The sequence below is a fragment of the Lampris incognitus genome, chromosome 2, assembly GCF_029633865.1.
Source record: "Lampris incognitus isolate fLamInc1 chromosome 2, fLamInc1.hap2, whole genome shotgun sequence".
Classification (NCBI taxonomy): domain Eukaryota; kingdom Metazoa; phylum Chordata; class Actinopteri; order Lampriformes; family Lampridae; genus Lampris; species Lampris incognitus.
In genome coordinates, this window is record NC_079212.1 from 100788445 (window position 1) to 100808027 (window position 19583).

The 19583-nt window shown below is 44.1% G+C and overlaps 1 protein-coding gene across 4 annotated transcripts in view; it reads right to left on the minus strand.

Moving 5' to 3' along the window:
• Positions 1-19583, minus strand: part of rims4 (regulating synaptic membrane exocytosis 4) — a 58940-nt gene that overhangs the window by 16776 nt on the left and 22581 nt on the right. For 2 of the 4 annotated variants that reach the window (XM_056274828.1, XM_056274829.1), the window contains exons 3-4: positions 14224-14352; positions 171-283 (exon numbers count right to left, since the gene is read on the minus strand). In XM_056274828.1, coding sequence (XP_056130803.1) covers positions 171-283; positions 14224-14352 — 242 coding nt within the window. Of the gene's footprint in view, positions 1-170; positions 284-14223; positions 14369-19583 lie in introns of all 4 variants that reach the window. The other 2 variants (XM_056274826.1, XM_056274827.1) reach the window with 2 other exon arrangements.

The window sequence follows — 19583 nt, forward strand, 5'->3', positions numbered from 1 at the left end:
ACCTTGATACTGCAAAAATATATTTATTTCATTGCACATAAAGTTGACATGCGTGTATTTTGCTCTCCGCTTGTTTGTGCATTGGTGCAATCCACCAAGTGCAAGAGTCCAGAAATCAAGTTGGGAGGGCCCGCTCCCATTACAGATGCCAGCTTTTCTTTCTCTCTTACCCATGGATGTCGTTGCCAGTGTCTGTCGCCCAACGAACTGGGCAGGGCCCATCCCATCCAGAAAGTCACTGAACTGGGCATCCGATGCTAGACACATCCCACTGTAGTTCAGACTGGAGGGTAAGAGAGAGAGAGAGAGAGCAATGGTGTGAGAGGGAGCTACAGAGGGAGAGTGAGACAGGACTGGTGGGATAAAGAAAGATGATTAAGCATGGGCACACATCTCACATCATTATAGATCTAATTAGAGAGACAAGACAAAGACGGAGCAAGAACAAGAGAGGGATAACTGACACATAAAGGGAAGGAGATGGCGAAAAATAAAGAAAGTGATTGATCAACTGAAAGAATAAACAAGTAAATAACTTGGTTGCTTATCTTTTTTTTCTTTTTTCTTTTTGCTCTACTTTCTCACATCAATCTCCACCTGGCCAAGTTAGATAACTGAGAGGTGTGTGTCTATGTGCTGCCATTAGCCCATAGTGCACTGGTGGTAGAATCATGTGTTTCCACTGGCAGAAGTTCAACCTGCTACATCTCTTCTCTTCTCTTCTCTTCTCTTCTCTTCTCTTCTCTTCTCTTCTCTTCTCTTCTCTTCTCTTCTCTTCTCTTCTCTTCTCTTCTCTTCTCTTCTCTTCTCTTCTCTTCTCTTCTCTTCTCTTCTCTTCTCTTCTCTTCTCTTCTCTTCTCTTCTCTTCTCTTCTCTTCTCTTCCCTTCCCTTTCATGTTATTTTAGGAATGCAAGGTCTTCCTCCTTAATCCAAATATATTCATGAGGAAGAAAGGTACAATGTTGTGCTAACCTCAGGCCCTCTGGGATCCATGTTATAGCAACCCCACACAAGTAATCAGCTTAACATCACATTGCTGCTACACGGTACAACTGGAAAACCTATCATCTCTCTTTTTTGGTTTAACTCGCTCGCTAGCTCGCTCTCCCTCTCTCACTCGCTCTCATGTTCTCTACCTCTCAGGGGTATAGAGGAGCAGATGATGAGTACATAATTGTAGATCGTGATTGCATCATTAATTTGAAATAAACAAGTATAATTACAGAAGGTCCATTCTCTCTCTCTCTGCACTGCATGCTGGGAGTTTGGTATTGGAGAGGGAGGTGAATTTGGCTGAGAGTCTCTTATTTTTCTCAAATGTTTACTTTTTTTCCTACTGTGTTTATTGTATGATTTTTTTGTGTGGTTGTTCTTATTGTAGTTTGGTTAGTGTATGGTGGTTGTTTTTGGCAGACGGTGAGCTGTGTTTCTTGGTGGGCATGGTGTCCTTTGAGACGCCATCCCTGTCTCTGAGGCACAGAGTGAGAGTTGCACCACAGACCAGTACCACGGTGGAGCAGCTGCTGTTGGCGGTAGGACAACAGGTGGGCACGGAAACATCTTGTATGCCTCACACACGAATAAAGCAGTGGTTGTATTTATGAAGGACCGGGTTTGTCAATCAGCTCATATAGAATAGCTTGCATTTAAACGATGAGTTTATACCAGTTTCCCCACTGGTGGTGCCTTCCATCCTGATCACCGTGTCTGGAGTGCCTCCTTTTATTTCCAACAAGGCTGTGGTGCTAGAACTGAAGCACTTCGGGAGGTTTGTGAGAGGATTCTGGATGGTGAGGCTGAGCTTTGAGGATGCCAAGTGGAAGCATGTTCAGTCTCTGTGGAGACTAGTGTTCATGTATTTGAACTCTCTGACTCAATCACTGGATGTGTGTCTTTCTGTGTTAAGCATGAGCAGAGATTCTACATGGTACATGCTAGCTCCAAAAGTAGTATGTATTTTGAGTGTGGAGCTGTGGTTCACAAGTGGATTGCTTGTCCCACAACAGGGGAGGGGAGTAGCCGGCGGGGGACACTGCCTAAGGACACTCCTCCTGTATGGAGTGAGGCTGACAGCTCCATGGTCAGGGCTGCCGGTATTGGTGGCTCCGTAGTCGGAGTTGCTGGTGCATGTGGCTCTGTGTCTAAAGATAATGTAGCAGGGAAGGTGGAGGCTGAACCTGTGGCCAGGACAGTCCAGAGGGAGGATGCCATGGAGAGTTCAGAAAAAGATGCTGAGAGTTTTGCAGTACAGGAGGCTCACATGCTGCAGGTCAGACTGGACAGTGAAGCAGAGGAGCAGGTGATGAAGCCTGCTGGTTGCCATGGTAATGTGACTAATATGGAGTGTGAGTCTGAATCTGAAGCTGAATCTGATAGTGTTTGTGTAGCAGACAGTGTTTCTCAGAATGTAAACTTGTATTCATTAGAGGTGATTAATGGATTTCTGGATGACACATTTGGTAAATCAGTTAATGTCAAAGATTACTTTCCTGATGTTGGAAAATTCATTCAGTCAGTTACTACACTTCAAAAAGTTGTTGGGTTAGATTTACTGGATAGCAAAAAAATGTATCGTCTCAAGAAGCATGTCACTGGTCTAAGGTGAGGGTTAAAAGTGCCTAACACTAAAATGGTAAAGAAAATGAATCTTAATTTGAAAGTACCATGATCATACAAAATTGGGTGTTTCAGCTTTGCTGTCTTTTTCTGTCTGGCTTCTTACTGGTCTGTCTCTCTTCTTACAGTGGGGAGAACAAGTATTTGATACACTGCCGATTTTGCAGGTTTTCCCACTTACAAAGCATGTAGAGGTCTGTAATTTTTATCATAAGTACACTTCAACTGTGAGAGACGGAATCTAAAACAAAAATCCAGAAAATCACATTGTATGATTTTTAAATAATTAATTTGCATTTTATTGCATGAAATAAGTATTTGATCACCTACCAACCAGTAAGAATACTGGCTCTCACAGACCTGTTAGTTTTTCTTCAAGAAGCCCTCCTGTTCTCCACTCATTACCTGTGCTAACTGCACCTGTTTGAACTCATCACCTGTATAAAAAATACCTGTCCACACACTCAATCAATCAGACTCCAACCTCTCCACAATGGCCAAGACCGGAGAGCTGTCTAAGGACATCAGCGACAAAATTGTAGACCTGCACAAGGCTGGGATGGGCTACAGGACAATAGGCAAGCAGCTTGGTGAGAAGGCAACAACTGTTGGCACAATTATTAGAAAATGGAAGAAGTTCAAGATGACGGTCAATCTTCCTCGGTCTGGGGCTCCATGCAAGATCTCACCTCGTAGGGCATCAATGATCATGAGAAAGGTGAGGGATCAGCCCAGAACTACACGGCAGGACCTGGTCAATGACCTGAAGAGAGCTGGGACCACAGTCTCAAAGAAAACCATTAGTAACACATGACGCCATCATGGATTAAAATACTGCAGCGCATGCAGAGTCCCCCTGCTCAAGCCAGCGCATGTCCAGGCCCGTCTGAAGTTTGCCAATGACCATCTGGATGATCCAGAGGAGGAATGGGAGAAGGTCATGTGGTCTGATGAGACCAAAATAGAGCTTTTTGATATAAACTCCACTCGCCGTGTTTGGAGGAAGAGGAAGGATGAGTACAACCCCAAGAACACCATCCCAACCATGAAGCATGGAGGTGGAAACATCATTCTTTGGGGATGCTTTTCTGCAAAGGGGACAGGACGACTGCACCGTATTGAGGGGAGGATGGATGGGGCCATGTATCGCGAGATCTCGGCCAACAACCTTCTTCCCTCAATAAGAGCACTGAAGATGGGTCGTGGCTGGGTCTTCCAGCATGACAATGACTCGAAACACACAGCCAGGGCAACTAAGGTGTGGCTCTGTAAGAAGCATCTCAAGGTCCTGGAGCGGCCTAGCCAGTCTCCAGACCTGAACCCAGGAGAAAATATTTGGAGGGAGATGAAAGTCCATGTTGCCCAGTGTCAGCCCCGAAATCTGAAGGATCTGGAGAAGATCTGTATGAAGGATTGGGCCAAAATCCCTGCTGCAGTGTGTGCAAACCTGGTCAAGAACTACAGGAAACGTCTGATCTCTGTAATTGCAAACAAAGGTTCCTTTACCAAATATTAAGTTCTGTTTTTCTGTTTGTATCAAATACTTATGTCATGCAATAAAAAGCAAGTTAATTACTTAAAATCGTACAATGTGATTTTCTGGATTTTTGTTTTAGATTCCGTCTCTCACAGTTGAAGTGTACATATGATAAAAATTACAGACCTCTACATGCTTTGTAAGTGGGAAAACCTGCAAAATCGGCAGTGTATCAAATACTTGTTCTCTCCACTGTATATGCAGGGGTTAAGGGTGGCTTCATTAAATATGAATGGTAGAGATGCACAGAAAATAACTTTAATAACAGAAGCAATCAAGCAGAAAAGACAGGATGTAGTTTTTCTACAAGAAACCACAGTGACAGTGCAAATGAAATAAACTGGGGCTGAGGGTGGGGAGGACACCATGTCCATAGCCATGGGACAAATTTTAATGCAGGAGTTGCTATTCTATTTTCTTCTACTCTAAATGCAAACTTAATATATCCAGCACAGAGATTGTGAGGGGCAGAGTCCTTACGGTGAAAGCTGAAATAGAGGAGTTTATCTTTAGTTTTATTAATGTTTATGCACCAAACCAAGGCTCTGAGCTTGAAGGGCCTTTTGAATTATTGAAGGAAAAATTAAGTGGCATTGATCCAGGAGGGTGTATTGTATTGGGCAGAGACTGAAATTGCTGCCCTTTGCACTTGTTTACTTTTGATAGGACTGGAGAGGAGCCACACCTTCAGTTATCCTCTGTTTTGTCTCAGGTCATAAAGAAAACTGATTTGGTTGATGTGTGGGGGATGAAACACCCTCCAGTTAGACAGTACACTTGGGTCAAAATATCAGACAGCAGAATTAGTGCAGCTAGATTAGACAGGCTTTAAGTATCTGGTTGTTTTACTAGTCGAGTTGTTAATTGTCAGATGCACCCCATCGCTTTTGCAGACCATCTGATTTTATCTCCCACTGGAAAACCAAAATCAATTTGGCATTTTAACATTAAATGCTAAAATTATTTTGAGGAGTGGCAAGGGGAGCGGACTGCTTCTTTCCCTTAAAATACCAGCGCTCGGTAGTTTCAGCTCTTGTGGGAAGAAGCAGCTTTATTACAGCTGTGTGAAGGTGCTGAACCTTTGCTCTCTGGCCGAAGTCAAGGAGTCAAGGCGGAATGAGGTTTTTGCTTCAGCCTGTACCCCTAAAGGCAGGCGGAGGATCCTGTATAATCTTACATTTTGTGAAAACTTTAAATTGTTTTGGGATTACTGGAGATCTAGAAAAGACAACTTTCTTTCCCTTGGTGGTGGGAGGCTGGAAAGACCCATGTTAGGGTATTTTACCATCAATACACATCCAATTCCAAAGTTAACATTAAGAGAGCTGTGCAGGAGTTAGAGGAAGAAATAAGAGACCTGGAAAATGTCTCTGTCTCGCAAACAGATCAGCAGAATAACGATCTCTTACACTGGAAAAGACAGGAGCTGAACTCCTTCCTGTAAGGGAGCACTAAAGGAGCTTTAGTCCGAGCATGCTTCACCAGACTCCAGGACATAAATGCACCAACCACTTCCTTCTTTAATTCAGAGAACTCTGTGGTTCAAAGAAAACAAAAGGTGTGTCTTTTTCTCCCTAATGGAAAGGTGACCACAGATCCAGCTGAGATGAGGAAGCATGCAGTGGACTACTAAACAGTCTTGCTCAGGGCAGACAGGTATGATGTGGGCTCTGCTGCAGAGCTTCTGCAGGGCCTTCCTCAGCTGAGGCTGGAAGAACAGGATACATTGAGCTTGGACATAATTCTGGATGAACTGACCACTGCTGTGTCTCAGATGGCATCAGGCAAGCATCCAGGACTAGACGGCTTACCATCCGACTTTTTTAAACACTTCTGGAGTGTTTTGGGACAGGACCTTCTGGACATTTTTAAAGAGTTTTTTTTTAAGGGACACTTCCAGCTTCCTGTAGGCATGCAGTTCTTTCTCTGCTGCCTTAGAAGGGAGATTTAGCCCTTTTAAAGAAACTGTTGACCAGTAGCTCTTGTATGCACAGACTACAAAATTCTCTCCAAGGTTTTATCAAACAGACTGAATAATATTAATTGAACTGTTGATTAGTGCAGATCAATCCTACTGTGTTTCAGACAGGCCTATGTTGGATACTTTATTTCTAATGAGAGATTTTTTTGATACCTGTAAATTACATAATATCAATTTTGGTATTATAGCTATTGACCAGGAGAAGGCTTTTGACTATGCAGATCATGATTTTTTTCCCCACCTTGCAGACTTTTGGTATTGGGGAGGGGTTCCTGTCCTGGGTAAAGCTGTTGTATAGTGGTGCTTGTTCTTTAGTGAAGATGGGGAGAGGGCTGAGCTGTCCTATGCCAGTTAGGAGAGGGATCAGGCAGGGCTGCTTCATCTCAGGCCAGCTTTACAGCATCGCCATTGAGCCTCTTCTGTGCATATCAGGAGTATACTTAGGAAGTGAGGACTCTCAGAGGCAGAACTGAGAGGGAGTGTTGGAGAAGGTGGAAGCAAAGTTGTCTAAATGGAAATGGTTGCTACCCCAGGTGTCCTACAGGGAAAGAGATCAGAGCTCTGATAGTCAAAAACCTAGTCGCCTCATCTCTAGGGCACAGACTCATCATTTTAGTGTCACTGTCAGGCCTTGTGGAAGAGGTGCAGCGGCTCCTGGTGAACCTTTTCTGATCTGGTCAGTGCTGGCCGAGGGCATCAGCCCTGTATCTCCCTGTGGCATAGGGAGGACATGGACATTCTGTCCAGAACTGTGGCCTTCACACTGCAGACAGCACAGAGGCTGCTATACGGCTGTGGTCACTGCTGGCTGGCTCCTGCTCAGCTGCTTCTCAGGAAAGCTGACTGGCTTGGGCTGGATAAACAGCTTTTTCTGCTGAGATCATCTGAAACTGACCTGACTGGACTTATACCTTTTTACAGCTTGGTGGTTGATGCCTCACAGATGCTGAAGGTCACATGGACTCCTGACCCCTGACTGAAAATGTGGCTTTTTGAGGCACCATTTTTAAACTGACATCCTTACAAATGCCTTTTTTTTCTCCACTATAGTAGGAATATGTTTTTTGAGGCTGGCACCATTAAACTGGGCCATCTCACACAAAAAAACCAGTGGAAACGCTTGGTAGTATCACTAACATCAGGTCTTTCAGAGTGCTCAGAAGGGTATTGGAAGAGATCTGGCAGTCCCTATCTGGGCCACCGAGAGCTTTTGCTGAAAATCGTGCTCTAGCTGACCAATGGAATGATGACAATGACTACATTTTTCCCTCCCTGATTGTCAGTCCTGCTGTTGAGGAGTGGCGAGGGGGGAGTAGACTGCTTCTTTCCCTGAAAACACCAGTGCTGGGTAGTTTCAGCTCTTGTGGGAAGAAGCAGCTTTATTACAGCTGTGTGAAGGTGCTGAACCTTCGATATGGAATGATATTTTTGCTTCAGCCAGTACCTCTAAAGGTAGGTGGAGGGTCCTGTTAAAGCCTCTTGTTGAGATATGGATGGCTGACCTCCAGTGGAAGATTATACATGGAGCAATAGCTACAAACAGACACAGAGCTCACCTGGATCCAAGCACTGGGGAGGAATGTCCTTTCTGTACACAAATGGAAACATTAGAGCATTTAGTAGTCTCTTGTTCTCGATTAGTGGGCTCATTTAGAGTACAGAAGGAATGGGTGGAAGCTTTGGGAGAGAAATTCTCTGTTCCCTTGTTTGTTTTGGGGCCTAAATATGTAGTAAGAAAAAGACTAAAAATGGTTCTGGTCAACTTTTGGTTGGAACTGCTAAGCAAGTGACTGGATGACCAGGAAGAATAAGATGTTAGGTCAGGGCTGGACTGATGTGGTGCAGAGTCTGAAGGGTTTTGTGATGGCTTATCTGAGGATAGAGCACACTTTCTACACCCTGACCAGTAATCTGGACTCTTTGAGGGCTCTGTGGGGGATCAGACATGTTTTATGTTCACTGAGGGAAGATGGTTAACTGGTTCTTAATTTTTAACTTATTATGGTGGTGTGTGTGTGTGTGTGTGTGTGTGTGTGTGTGTGTGTGTGTGTGTGTGTGTGTATGTGTGTGTGTGTGTATGTGTGTGTGTGTGTGTGTGTGTGTGTGTGTGTGTGTGTGTGTGTGTGTGTGTGTGTGACAGGGAGGGATTTTGTGTAAATGATTTGATAGAGCTGCAGTAATGATGCCTGGGAATTTATTGTTACAGCTTCTCGGTTTATATTGGAGTGATGAGAATGGAACGTTTTTATAATGTGGTGTAAATAAAAGTTGTTTAAAAGTTAAATCTCTCTCTCTCTCTCTCTCTCTCTCTCTCTCTCTCTCTCTCACTCACTCTAACATAATTTGGTTGTTGATTTCATTCATAAAGCCTTACAGTGCAACTATGTGCATACATTTGCAGTATTTGTGAACGGCACCTCTTAGTATTAGCGCCATATTTCATGTATTGAGGTACACAGGAAATGGGACCTAGTCTGAAAAGCAAAAAAAGCAAAAAAAAAGACTTCACCTTTTGTCCATTAAGTTTACACATCAACTCTGAAAATGTTACCAGTCATGAATGTTTTCAGAACAGTTGCTATTTTTTTCCCCTTCACATCCATCAATAAGCTCTTAGAGGTTTTCTGTTGTTGTTGGACCATCATGACAGATTAGAAAAAAAAACTAGATGAAAAATGGTGTGGAAATGCCTTAAACCTGGCGTGTTGGTGCCTAGCTCTAACCGTTGAGCTACACGAGGAATAAAACCCCTCACCCTCTATCTATCGATCTATCTATCTATCTATCTATCTATCTATCTATCTATCTATCTATCTATCTATCTATCTATCTATCTATCTATCTATCTATCTATCTATCTATCTATCTATCTATCTATCTATCTATCTATCTATCTATCTATCTATCTATCAGTCAATCTATCTACCTATTCGTCTATCTGTCTCTCCCATGTTAACCATTTGAAAGAATGTCATCAGAAGATAACTCCGCTGCAGTGGAGACAGAAAAGTTTAATCACCTTTTAAGTTTATCAACCTGTGTCTCTATCCATTGTTACGGCCCCAGAGCCGTGTGTTGTGTATGTGATTACCCTCTCATGTATACAAACCTAGGGTTTGTACTTATGGGAGGGGGTGTTACGGCCCTAGTGCCGTGTGTCTGTAGTTTTCCCTCTCCAGGTGATGCCCCGCCTCCTGTGGAGCTGCTGATTGAGCCCAGGTGACCCCAATTCCTCATCAGCTGGGTATATAACTTGGAGAGAGGCACCCAACAGTGCCAGTAGGCCATTGTTGGTAGCAGTGTGTGGAGAGAGACCGCCAGTGGGCCATTGTTGCCAACCAGAGAGCAAGCTCTTGTGTCTATACTCCTTGAGAAGGAGGGTGAAACTTATTAGTGTTCTTGTTTCCGGTTTGGTTTGATCTGAGTTTTTGTTAAAGCCTGGTTAGTTAAGAGCCAGCATCTTTAGTTACCTGTTTATTCTATAGTTTGACTAAAGGTTCGTTTTGTTAATAAATCTGTTTTTACACCTGGTTCCGCCTCCCACCTTTCTTATTCCCCCGGGACACTTTTATTTTCTTTGTTACTTCCCCTCATCCCCTGGACCTTTAACGGGGAACGTAACACCCTCTGTCTGTCTGTCTGCTTGTCAATAAGGTAGCTATGGTATGATGGCTGTTCCGCCAGCTGTCTACCTGTGACTTCAGAGGTAAGCTGAATCGATAGGTAGCTGGCCCTTTTTAAGCATTGTTAGACGAAGCTGCAGCGCCCTAATGTCAAGGCCGGCCCACTGCCCCTGAGACACACTCCTCTCTCTCTGTCTTTGGCATCCCGCTTTCTCTTCCCTTTGAGCTTTCTGTACCTTTCTCTTGCAACATATTCTTCCCTTTCTCTCTCCACCGATCTCACACAAACCCCCTCTTTCACCATCATCCCCCTTTTCCTATAGTCATATATATATATACAACTTTGTGAAAAGAAACACTCAACAGTAGGAAAAGTACTCCGCAAATAAGGTGCAGAATAATCCAGTGAGTCAGATAAATTCTTTATGGGACAGTACAAGTCTGTTTCGTGCCATAAGCAATCATCAGCTGTCAATACAGCTACTCGGGAAAGAACATACTATTTACTGCCTCGTCATGCACAACATCCACTGGGGAAGGGAGAGATGACTACATTCAAAAACACGTGATCGCTAACGGTCCAATGGGGGGGGGTGGTATTTGTCTATTGGCATGATTTATTTATAATTAAAAAAACAGCTGCCATGGTTTATATTTACAAAATGCATGATGAGGCAGTAAATGGTATGTTCTTTCCCGAGTAGCTTTATGGACAGCTGATGATTGCTTATGGCATGAAACAGGCTTGTACTGTCTCAAAGAATTGACTTGACCCACTGGATTGTGTGTGTGTGTGTATGTATATATATATATATATATATTTATGTGTATGTATATGTACACACCCACCCACCCACCCACACACACACACATATACACCCACACACACATATATATAATTTCAGTAAAAGAAACACTCAATGGTAGGGAAGGTGCTCAACAAATAAGGAGCAAAATAATCCAGTGAGTCAAGTAAATTCTTTATGAGACTGTCTCATAAAGAATTTACTTGACTCATTGGAGATATATATATATATATCAATATGGGTTCAGGGTGGGTCACTCGACAGAGACGGCCTTCCTTGCAGTGACAGAATCGCTGCACTCTGCGAGGGCAAACTCTCTCTCCTCTGTCCTGACACTCCCGGACCTGTGAGCTGCGTTCAACACAGTGAACCACCAGATCCTCCTCTCTACCCTCGAGGGGCTAGGCGTCACAGACTCTGCACTCTCAATGTTTGCAACCTTCCTGACGGGTCGCTCCTACCAGGTGACATGGAGGGGATCTGTGTTGGCGCTTCACAGACTGACTACAGGCGTTCCACAGGGTCCGGTTCTGGGTCCTCTCCTTTTCTCCCTGTACATGACATCCCTGGGTTCTGTTATTCACTCGCATGACTTCTCTTACCATTGTTATGCCAATGACACCCAGTTGATCTTGTCCTTTCCTCTCTCTGAAACACAAGTAGAGACACACATTGCTGCGTGCTTGACTGATATCTCAGAGTGGATGGTGACACACCACCTGAAGCTCAATCTGGACTAGACAGAGCTGATGTTCCTCCTGCGGAAAGGTTGCCCGCACCGAGACCTGTCCATCACCATTGACAACACTGTGGTGACGCCAACTCGGACTGTGAAGAATCTGGGTGTGATCCTGGACGACCAGCTGTTGTTTGCTGAAAATGTTGCATCGGTTGCTCGCTCCTGCGATTTCTCCTCTATAACATCAGGAGGATTCGCCCATTCCTCACCGACGAGATGGCACAGGTGCTCATCCAGGCTCTGGTCATTTCCCGGCTGGACTACGGCAACTCCCTCCTTGCTGGCGCCCTGGCGTCGGCCATCAGACCTCTGGAGCTTGTTCAGAAAGCTGCAGCTCATCTGGTGTTCAAATTCTCCCACACAACTCCCCTTCTCATGTCCCTACACTGGCTCCCAGTAGCTGCTCGCATCCAGTTTAAGACTCTGGTGCTAGCCTACAGGGCAGTGAAAGGAACAGCTCCTTCCTATCTCCAGGCCATGGTCAAGTCCTACACCCTGGCCCGACCACTTCGCTCTGCTGCCTCAGGATGCCTGGTTGCCCCGTCGCCCAGAGGCCCTTGCTGCCGATCGACCTGGTCACGGCTCTTTCTGTCCTGAACCCACAGTGGTGGAATGAACTCCCCGCTGATGTCAGGACAGCGGAGTCGCTGTCCATCTTTTGGCGCAGGTTGAAAACTCACCTCTTTAAGAACTATTACCCTGTTACTTGTTCTTAGCACTTATTGTATTCACTCATTTAAAAAAATAAAAAAATAAAATATCTTGCTTGTACTTTTACTTTAGCACTGGTTTTGCTCTTAGATGCTTGTTTAGATGCACTTATGACCTCTGTTGACTAGTAGTTCTCCTGATTTCCTACGTTAAATGCACTTATTGTAAGTCGCTTTGGATAAAAGCGTCGGCTAAATGACTGTAATGTAATGTAATAAAATATATATATGTAGATGTGTTATCAAAAGAATGCAGTTACACAGTCATGAATTATAGGTAAACAGTGTTTTATTCTGTCATTAGAATATTAATGTTAAATCATCACTGAAGATGTTTGCTCAATAGAAATGTTGCTCTACAAATTGTTACGGTATTTCTAATTGGCCACTCTTCCACTATTATACTCATATCAAAGGCCACAGAAGAAATAATAACTGACATTCTTGGCATTTTCAACCAACAGATGTAGCTGTAAGACTGAATAAAAGTATTTAAATTATGGTGGATTATACCCAGGGACTCCCCAAAGGCACACTGGATCACACATACGTATGACATGTAATATGCACGGGTGCATTTAGAAAATAACATGAGTCACACCCTAAAGACATTTGGTGACAACATACACACAGTCACATTTATGTATGAATATATAATTCATCTGAAGTCCTGTGTCTTTGTGTGGCTATTTACATTTAGACGATGCATATAATCTATTGATATTTTAATCTCTCTTTTTGTTCCATTTTGTGTGTCTCTTTCTTCCTAACAGAGGTGTGTGTGTGGGGGGGGGGGTAAAGACTACACTAATATATGAGGTACTCCAATCGGGCTTAGAGTGCAAACAAATCAAACACACAAGGTTACAAATCAAAACGGTAGGACACACAGCATGCAGAGGTGTGCTTATAATATAATGACATGTCAATTGCCCACACACACAACACACACACACACACACACACACACACACACACACACACACACACACACACACACACACACACACACACACACACACACACACACACACACACACACACACACACACACGGGTACTTTTCCATCTTGACTCAAGCCATTTTAGTGAAACAGCCCCCCTAGAGGCCTGTGTTTTGTTTTCTGTCTCTGCACTACTCCCTTCATCTCTCTTTCTCTTCATCTTCCATATTTATTCTTTACTCCACCATTTCCTCGTCGATTTTCTGCTCTGTCTGTCTTTCGCCTCCCTTTCCATGACACAGCGTCTCTCTCTCTCAAACATCTCTTCATCCTCTATACTTTAAAGTCTGTCCCTTGTACTGTCTAGTCACCTCCATTTCTTTGCCTCTCTGGCACTTTCTCTCTTTTCCTCTTTCCCTCTACCTCTCTCACTTCCTTCCTGTATCACGTTCCTGATTCCTCTTTCTTCTTCTATCTCCATCTCTCTCTCTCTCTCTCTCTCTCTCTCTCTCTCTCTCTCTCTCTCTCTCTCTCTCTCTCTCTCTCTCTCTCTCTCTCTCTCTCTCTCTCTCTCTCTCTCTCTCTCTCTCTCTCTCTCTCTCTCCACCTCTCCCCTCATCCTGTCTGTCTAGTGGTGTTATGTAATAGTAATTCAGACTGGCTGAGTGACAGCCCGGCCTGGCACTGGCCTGCTGGTTTCCCTGCGAGTGTGTTTGGGATTTTGGTTGTGTGTGTTTGTTTGTGTCCATCGGTAGTACTACACTAATACCGCTGATGCTGTAGTCCCGCCTCCAGCGGGGCTTATAGTATAACCTCTCCATCATATTGCTACCGTAAGCCCTCCTGACTGGCTGTGCAGCACAGACACACTGACAGACAGCTTTCAGGGCAAAAACAAATAAAGTTTAAAGTGCTTCCTAAGAACTAGTAAAGTAGATGTAACTGAACCATGAGGACAGCTATATGAGTAAAACAGGGGCTTTTCTATATCACTGCTTGTGTTCTTGTCATTGTAATGTGCTGTAGAGTCAAACACTGTATGGGATAAATTCACAAGTCACAATTCATCAAACACAGGTATTTTGAATGCTTACAAATGAGAGAAAGGAATACAAATGTTAGCATTAGATAAAGCCTGGACTGGATTATGCATGTATAAGAAAATGAAAAAAGAAAAAAGAATAAGGATGGTAAAAATAAGCGCTAAACAAAATACAGAAATGAATGAATTGGGGGTGTGGAGGTGAAGGCAGAGGGCGGTACTGACTTGCCCTCGGAGCCGTAGCTGTTCATGCTGTCCTCGATGGACTCGTGGCTGGCCTGCCGGACTGTCCGACTCGGCATCTCCACGGCCAGGCCCGTCTCCGTGCTCCTCTGGATGCCTCCCTTCATCCGCCTGCCCTCCGTCTCCACTGCAGCCACACGGAGAGAGAGAGCGAGAGAGAGAGAGAGAGCGAGAGAGAAGGTCAGACTCAGCTAACTTTACCAACCAAGACGGGCTTCATTAATGTTTTATTAGCTTCACACAAACAAAGAATTGGACAAGGACGGTTTTCTTATATTAAACACACAGGATGTAAGCAAATGTTACAAAGATAAACATCTATTTTGAGTAGGCAGCATACGCAGAGAAATGTGAGGATTATTAGCTCTCTGTGAAATATTTAAAAAGAACAAATACACTAATACGAAAAAGTCTCACGTATCGGTTTTAATGCAATATTAATGCAAGAAAAGCTTGAACTGGATGTTTATGTTTATCATTTTTATTGGCCGTGTATGTTTGCACAAACATGGAATTTGACTCCGGTTTCGTGGCTCTCTCAGTGTATTTAACATAGAATAATAACACGACAACACAACAATCTTCAGATACATACACAAGGATTGACTATATACAGGCAAAATAAGAGGTGATAAAGTGCAATAAGAAGATACATAAGATAAGAATACATTAATGTTAAAACAAACATATAACATAAAAAAATAAAAAATAAAGAATAGCAGGGCGTCCGGGTAGCTTAGCAGTCTATTTTGTTGCATACCAACACAGGGACTGCCAGTTCGAACCCCTGGGGGGTATGGGGATGCCTTGTTCGGGCATCCCCATAGACGCAATTGGTCATGTCTGTGGGTGGGAAGTCGGATGTGGGTATGTGTCCTGGTCACTGCACTAGCGCCTCCTCTGGTCAGTCAGGGCCTCTGTTCAGGGGGGAGGTGGAACTGGGGGGAAAAGCGTGATCCTCCCATTCGCTACGTCCCCTGGCGAAACTCCTCACTATCAGGTGAAAAGAAGCGGCTGGAAACTCCACATGTATCGGAGGAGGCATGTGGTAGTCTGCAGCCCTCCCCGGATCAGCAGAGGGGGTGGAGCAGCGACCATGATGGCTCGGGAAGAGTGGGGTAATTGGCTGGATACAAGTGGGGAGAAAAGGGGGGGGGGCAAAACCGAAAAACAAGTAGCATAAAAAAGAATTAGGAAATGGTGTGAAATAAATAGAAAAAAATCTACAAAGGACAGAAAAGATATCAGTTGAGGTTTGGGGAGACAGTTAGATATGCTGAATGACTTGAGGAGAGGAGAGAAAGAAGGGGAAGGAGTGATGAAGGTATGAGGAGATACAAAACAGAGTGGGAGAAAGAGGGCAAACAAAGAAAGAGTTAGATAGACAGAGATGTAGATGTATGTGATAAGGGGATGCAGAGAGAGACAGACAGAGAAAGAGATAAGGAGAGAGAGAGAGAGAGAGAGAGAGAGAGAGAGAGAGAGAGAGAGAGAGAGAGAGAGAGAGAGAGAGAGAGAGAGAGAGAGAGAGAGAGAGAGAGAGAGAGAGAGAGAGAGAGAGATACTTATTAAAACCATATATCACTTTGGCTGAACAATGTCCCATTCTAGCACAGAGCTTGATGGTAGTTAAGAGATACTCCCTCTCCAACATTAGCTGTCCTGTCATCACCACTTTTCACCCGCGGTGCCCATATCTCAGGATCCACAAATTGCAGTGGGCGAAATTAGTTTTTGAAAAGTTTTTTATTTCTTCCCCAGCATACGAAATGAAAGTAAAAATGAGGTGCTGACAACGGGTCCCTCGGAGCGAGCGCCCATGTTTGGGTTATTCATGAACTGAGAGCAAAAGAAACCCGCCATTGCCCCCCGTTTCACCGCTCATGGAGGAGACTGAAGTTCCTCTGCAGCAGTGATGCAGGATGGGAGAAGACCACTGACTGAGGAAGCCGTTTGTTCTGTGTTTTTGAAGCTTTATTTAATCAACGAGAGCGAAACGAGTCTTTTCCACCAAACGCTGGCAGCCACTGAGCGACCCTACGGCGGCCGGCTGCCCTTAGGTAATTTTTGACAGCTCATTTATTCTCACCAACAACTCTTTCTGACCAGGTTTGAGATTTCAGCAGGCTGCCCTCTTGAGCGGGCTTCTCTAACCTCCAGACTGCATGTAGTCAGGTCCTTGTCCTTCGCGGTTTGACCCGGTCATTGTCAGGGCAAGAACAAGTGGCCATTTGAGAAACCTCTTTGCAAGATCAAGGATGAAATTATTCCACCCCGCCTTCAGAAAAGAGACGTGCACCTTGTTAGAAACACATAAGAAGAGACCGCAAACTCACATTACCAAACTACTCTCTGCACAGGTAGCTGCCCTCTGCAAAGCCTGTCCTCTGTGTGTGTGTGTGTGTGTGTGTGTGTGTGTGTGTGTGTGTGTGTGTGTGTGTGTGTGTGTGTGTGTGTGTGTGTGTGTGTGTGTGTGTGTGTGTGTGTGTGTGTGGTTTACAGGGGTTAGCTCTTAATGAAGTCCTCCAGTGGGGGGGTTGCGTGACCTTGTTTATAATGAGAGGACAGTTGTTTTCAGGTAATAGCTAGGGTATATGCACACGGACACATATCAACACACACACTCAGCTTTCAGAACCCACACTAGCTCAGGTGACACAAAAGCTCCAACAACTCACTAATTGAACCGCTACTCGGTAGGCTAGTACTCCAGTGACCTAATATATGAGGATTGTTGATGATATCAGTTTACGGCAGCACTGAAATTCATCTGTGTTCTTCATAGGAAGGTAACAGTGAAATGTGTGGCTGAAATAGTTGTTCTGTATATATTCATCAATAAAGACCATCCATAGACGATTGAATCATTGAAATGAATATATTCCTCATTTTCGCCACAGAGCCTAAAAAAAACAAAAAAACGAAAAAACAAAAAAGTGAGCTTATTGAGCTTATTATAGATATTGTAAGACACATGATAGACAGAAACACATTTGAAAGATATTAGTTACATGCGGACATGTGGAGGTGACATAAAAACAGGACACAAAGGACACAAATGCTGCCATGCAATAATGGGTGCACGCTAAGGCACACAAATGTGCATTCACAAGAAATGGAGACGTGTAATCATACATACACAAATGTGCCCAAAACACACATTTGAGATCCATTAACTTAGAGTTTGCTGAGTTTTTTTGAATGGATGATAGCAAAGGTCAAACAGACGTACAGAGCAGTGGTGATACACACACACACACACACACACACACACACACACACACACACACACACACACACACACACACACACACACACACAGACCATTTCTGTTCTCATGTTTAAGACTTGGGTTCAAGTTCAAGCCATGTTGTGTTCCCTGTCTCTGTCTCTGTCTTGTATTCACACTTGCTTAAAAACACAGTTTCAGTTGTGTCATTAAAAAAAAGTACTTCAGAGACTCTGGTATGTGAAGTAGTACATCATTGCTATTAATACACAGACACAGACTCACACAGACACACACCTACAGAGCCATGTCATGAAGTAAATTCTGTGGATATCAAGGAGTGACCTAGAAGAGCACTATTCCTGTCATTGTCATGTGGGAATATGGCCGGTGGCAGATTTGGGTTAAAGCTTTTACCACGACGGCATTACTATTTCATGTGTGTGGTTTCCTCAGCGAGCAGACTGCAGGCTGCAGACTCTGGTGCCGTCACACATCACAGCAAATGCCCCACTGCCGTCCCTGATGACTGCACCTCCGTTCTCTGGCCATTTAAAAAGTTCTGACTGTCAAAAACCCAAACTTCAAACCTTTTCGGACAAGATGAAATAAGGTTTGGCGGACAGGTAGGTGGACTCAACGATTGCAATAACGTAGATCTAAGCTGTCAAAAATGAGGGAAAACTAAACTACAGTGTGACGGCTATACAAGCTTCACACAGCACAGCATCTTCAGTTGCTATCAGCAGCAGTCATGTCTTGCCTATATGACAAGGCAACAACTCTGCTACACTACCAACACAAATATTCTGCCGGCGGGTATGGGTAAAATAGCCTTCCTTTAAGTAATAAACAGTCACCAGTAATGACTAATTACTTGAACTAAGAATAAAACCTAAGTTCATGTAAAAAGAAGCTGAAACAAGAAGAATAATGATGGTATACAATTTAGGTGTGATGCAACATTGTGAATTTGTACTGGTTAATTTTTTTTCACATACTCTCAGTTTATTTGATATGAGGTTAATGGAACAGAAGTCTAAAACAATAAAGTCACTTGAGTCCAATGTAGTATATATATATATATATATATATATATATATATATATATATATATATATATATATATATATATATATATATATATATGTACACTGTAATGTCATGATGAAAAAGACAAAAGACAATATGAATAATCTATGTAAGGGACAAACTGATGAAGCTGTGTGAAACACTTTTCAGTGTGCTAATAGCCTAATAATGGGAAGGACACTAAAAAGGACTTTTTTTGGGGGGGGGGAATTTTTTCCTTCTTTTTCTCCCCAATTGTACTTTGCCAATTACCCCACTCTTCCGAGCCATCCCAGTTGCTGCTCCCTCCTGCCTCTGCCGATCCGAGGAGGGCTGCAGACTACCACATGCCTCCTCCAATACATGTGGAGTCGCCAGCCGCTTCTTTTCACCTGACAGTGAGGAGTTTCGCCAGGGGGACGTAACGCGTGCGAGGATCACGCTATTCCCCCCAGTCTCCCCCCCCCCCAACACATGCCCCGACTGACTAGAGCAGGCGCTGGTGCAGTGACCAGGACACATACCCACATCCGACTTCCTACCCGCAGACACAGCCAATTGTGTCTGTAGGACGCCCGACCAAGCCGGACCCAGAGAGCAAAATTACTGTGGCCCAGACCCGTCCCACACTGACACTTTCATCCGGCCTACATACCGTGTGGAATGATGGCACTTGGGCGGTCCACTCCTGTTTGCCAGATCTGGGCCAGAACCAAACCATAGCGATATGTGTCACATATTTGCCAAAGGTGGCCCATATTTATTTTGTGATATTTGGGCCACATTCACCATTTGCCACAAGGGGCACTTCAGGGTCAAATGCAGATCACATGTTGCCGAGAGCACCGCCTCTTTGCCAAAAAAGGCCCACATTTGATTTGGCATATTTGCTATTGTACATGTGGGTCAGGGCCAGAAGAAGGCCATCAGTGCCGCATCACTGCCTGAAGTGGTCCACATCCGGACGCTATCTGGGGAGGTAACAAGAGGATTCGGACCAGCGATCCCCATGTTGATTGGCAATGGAATAGACCGCTACGCT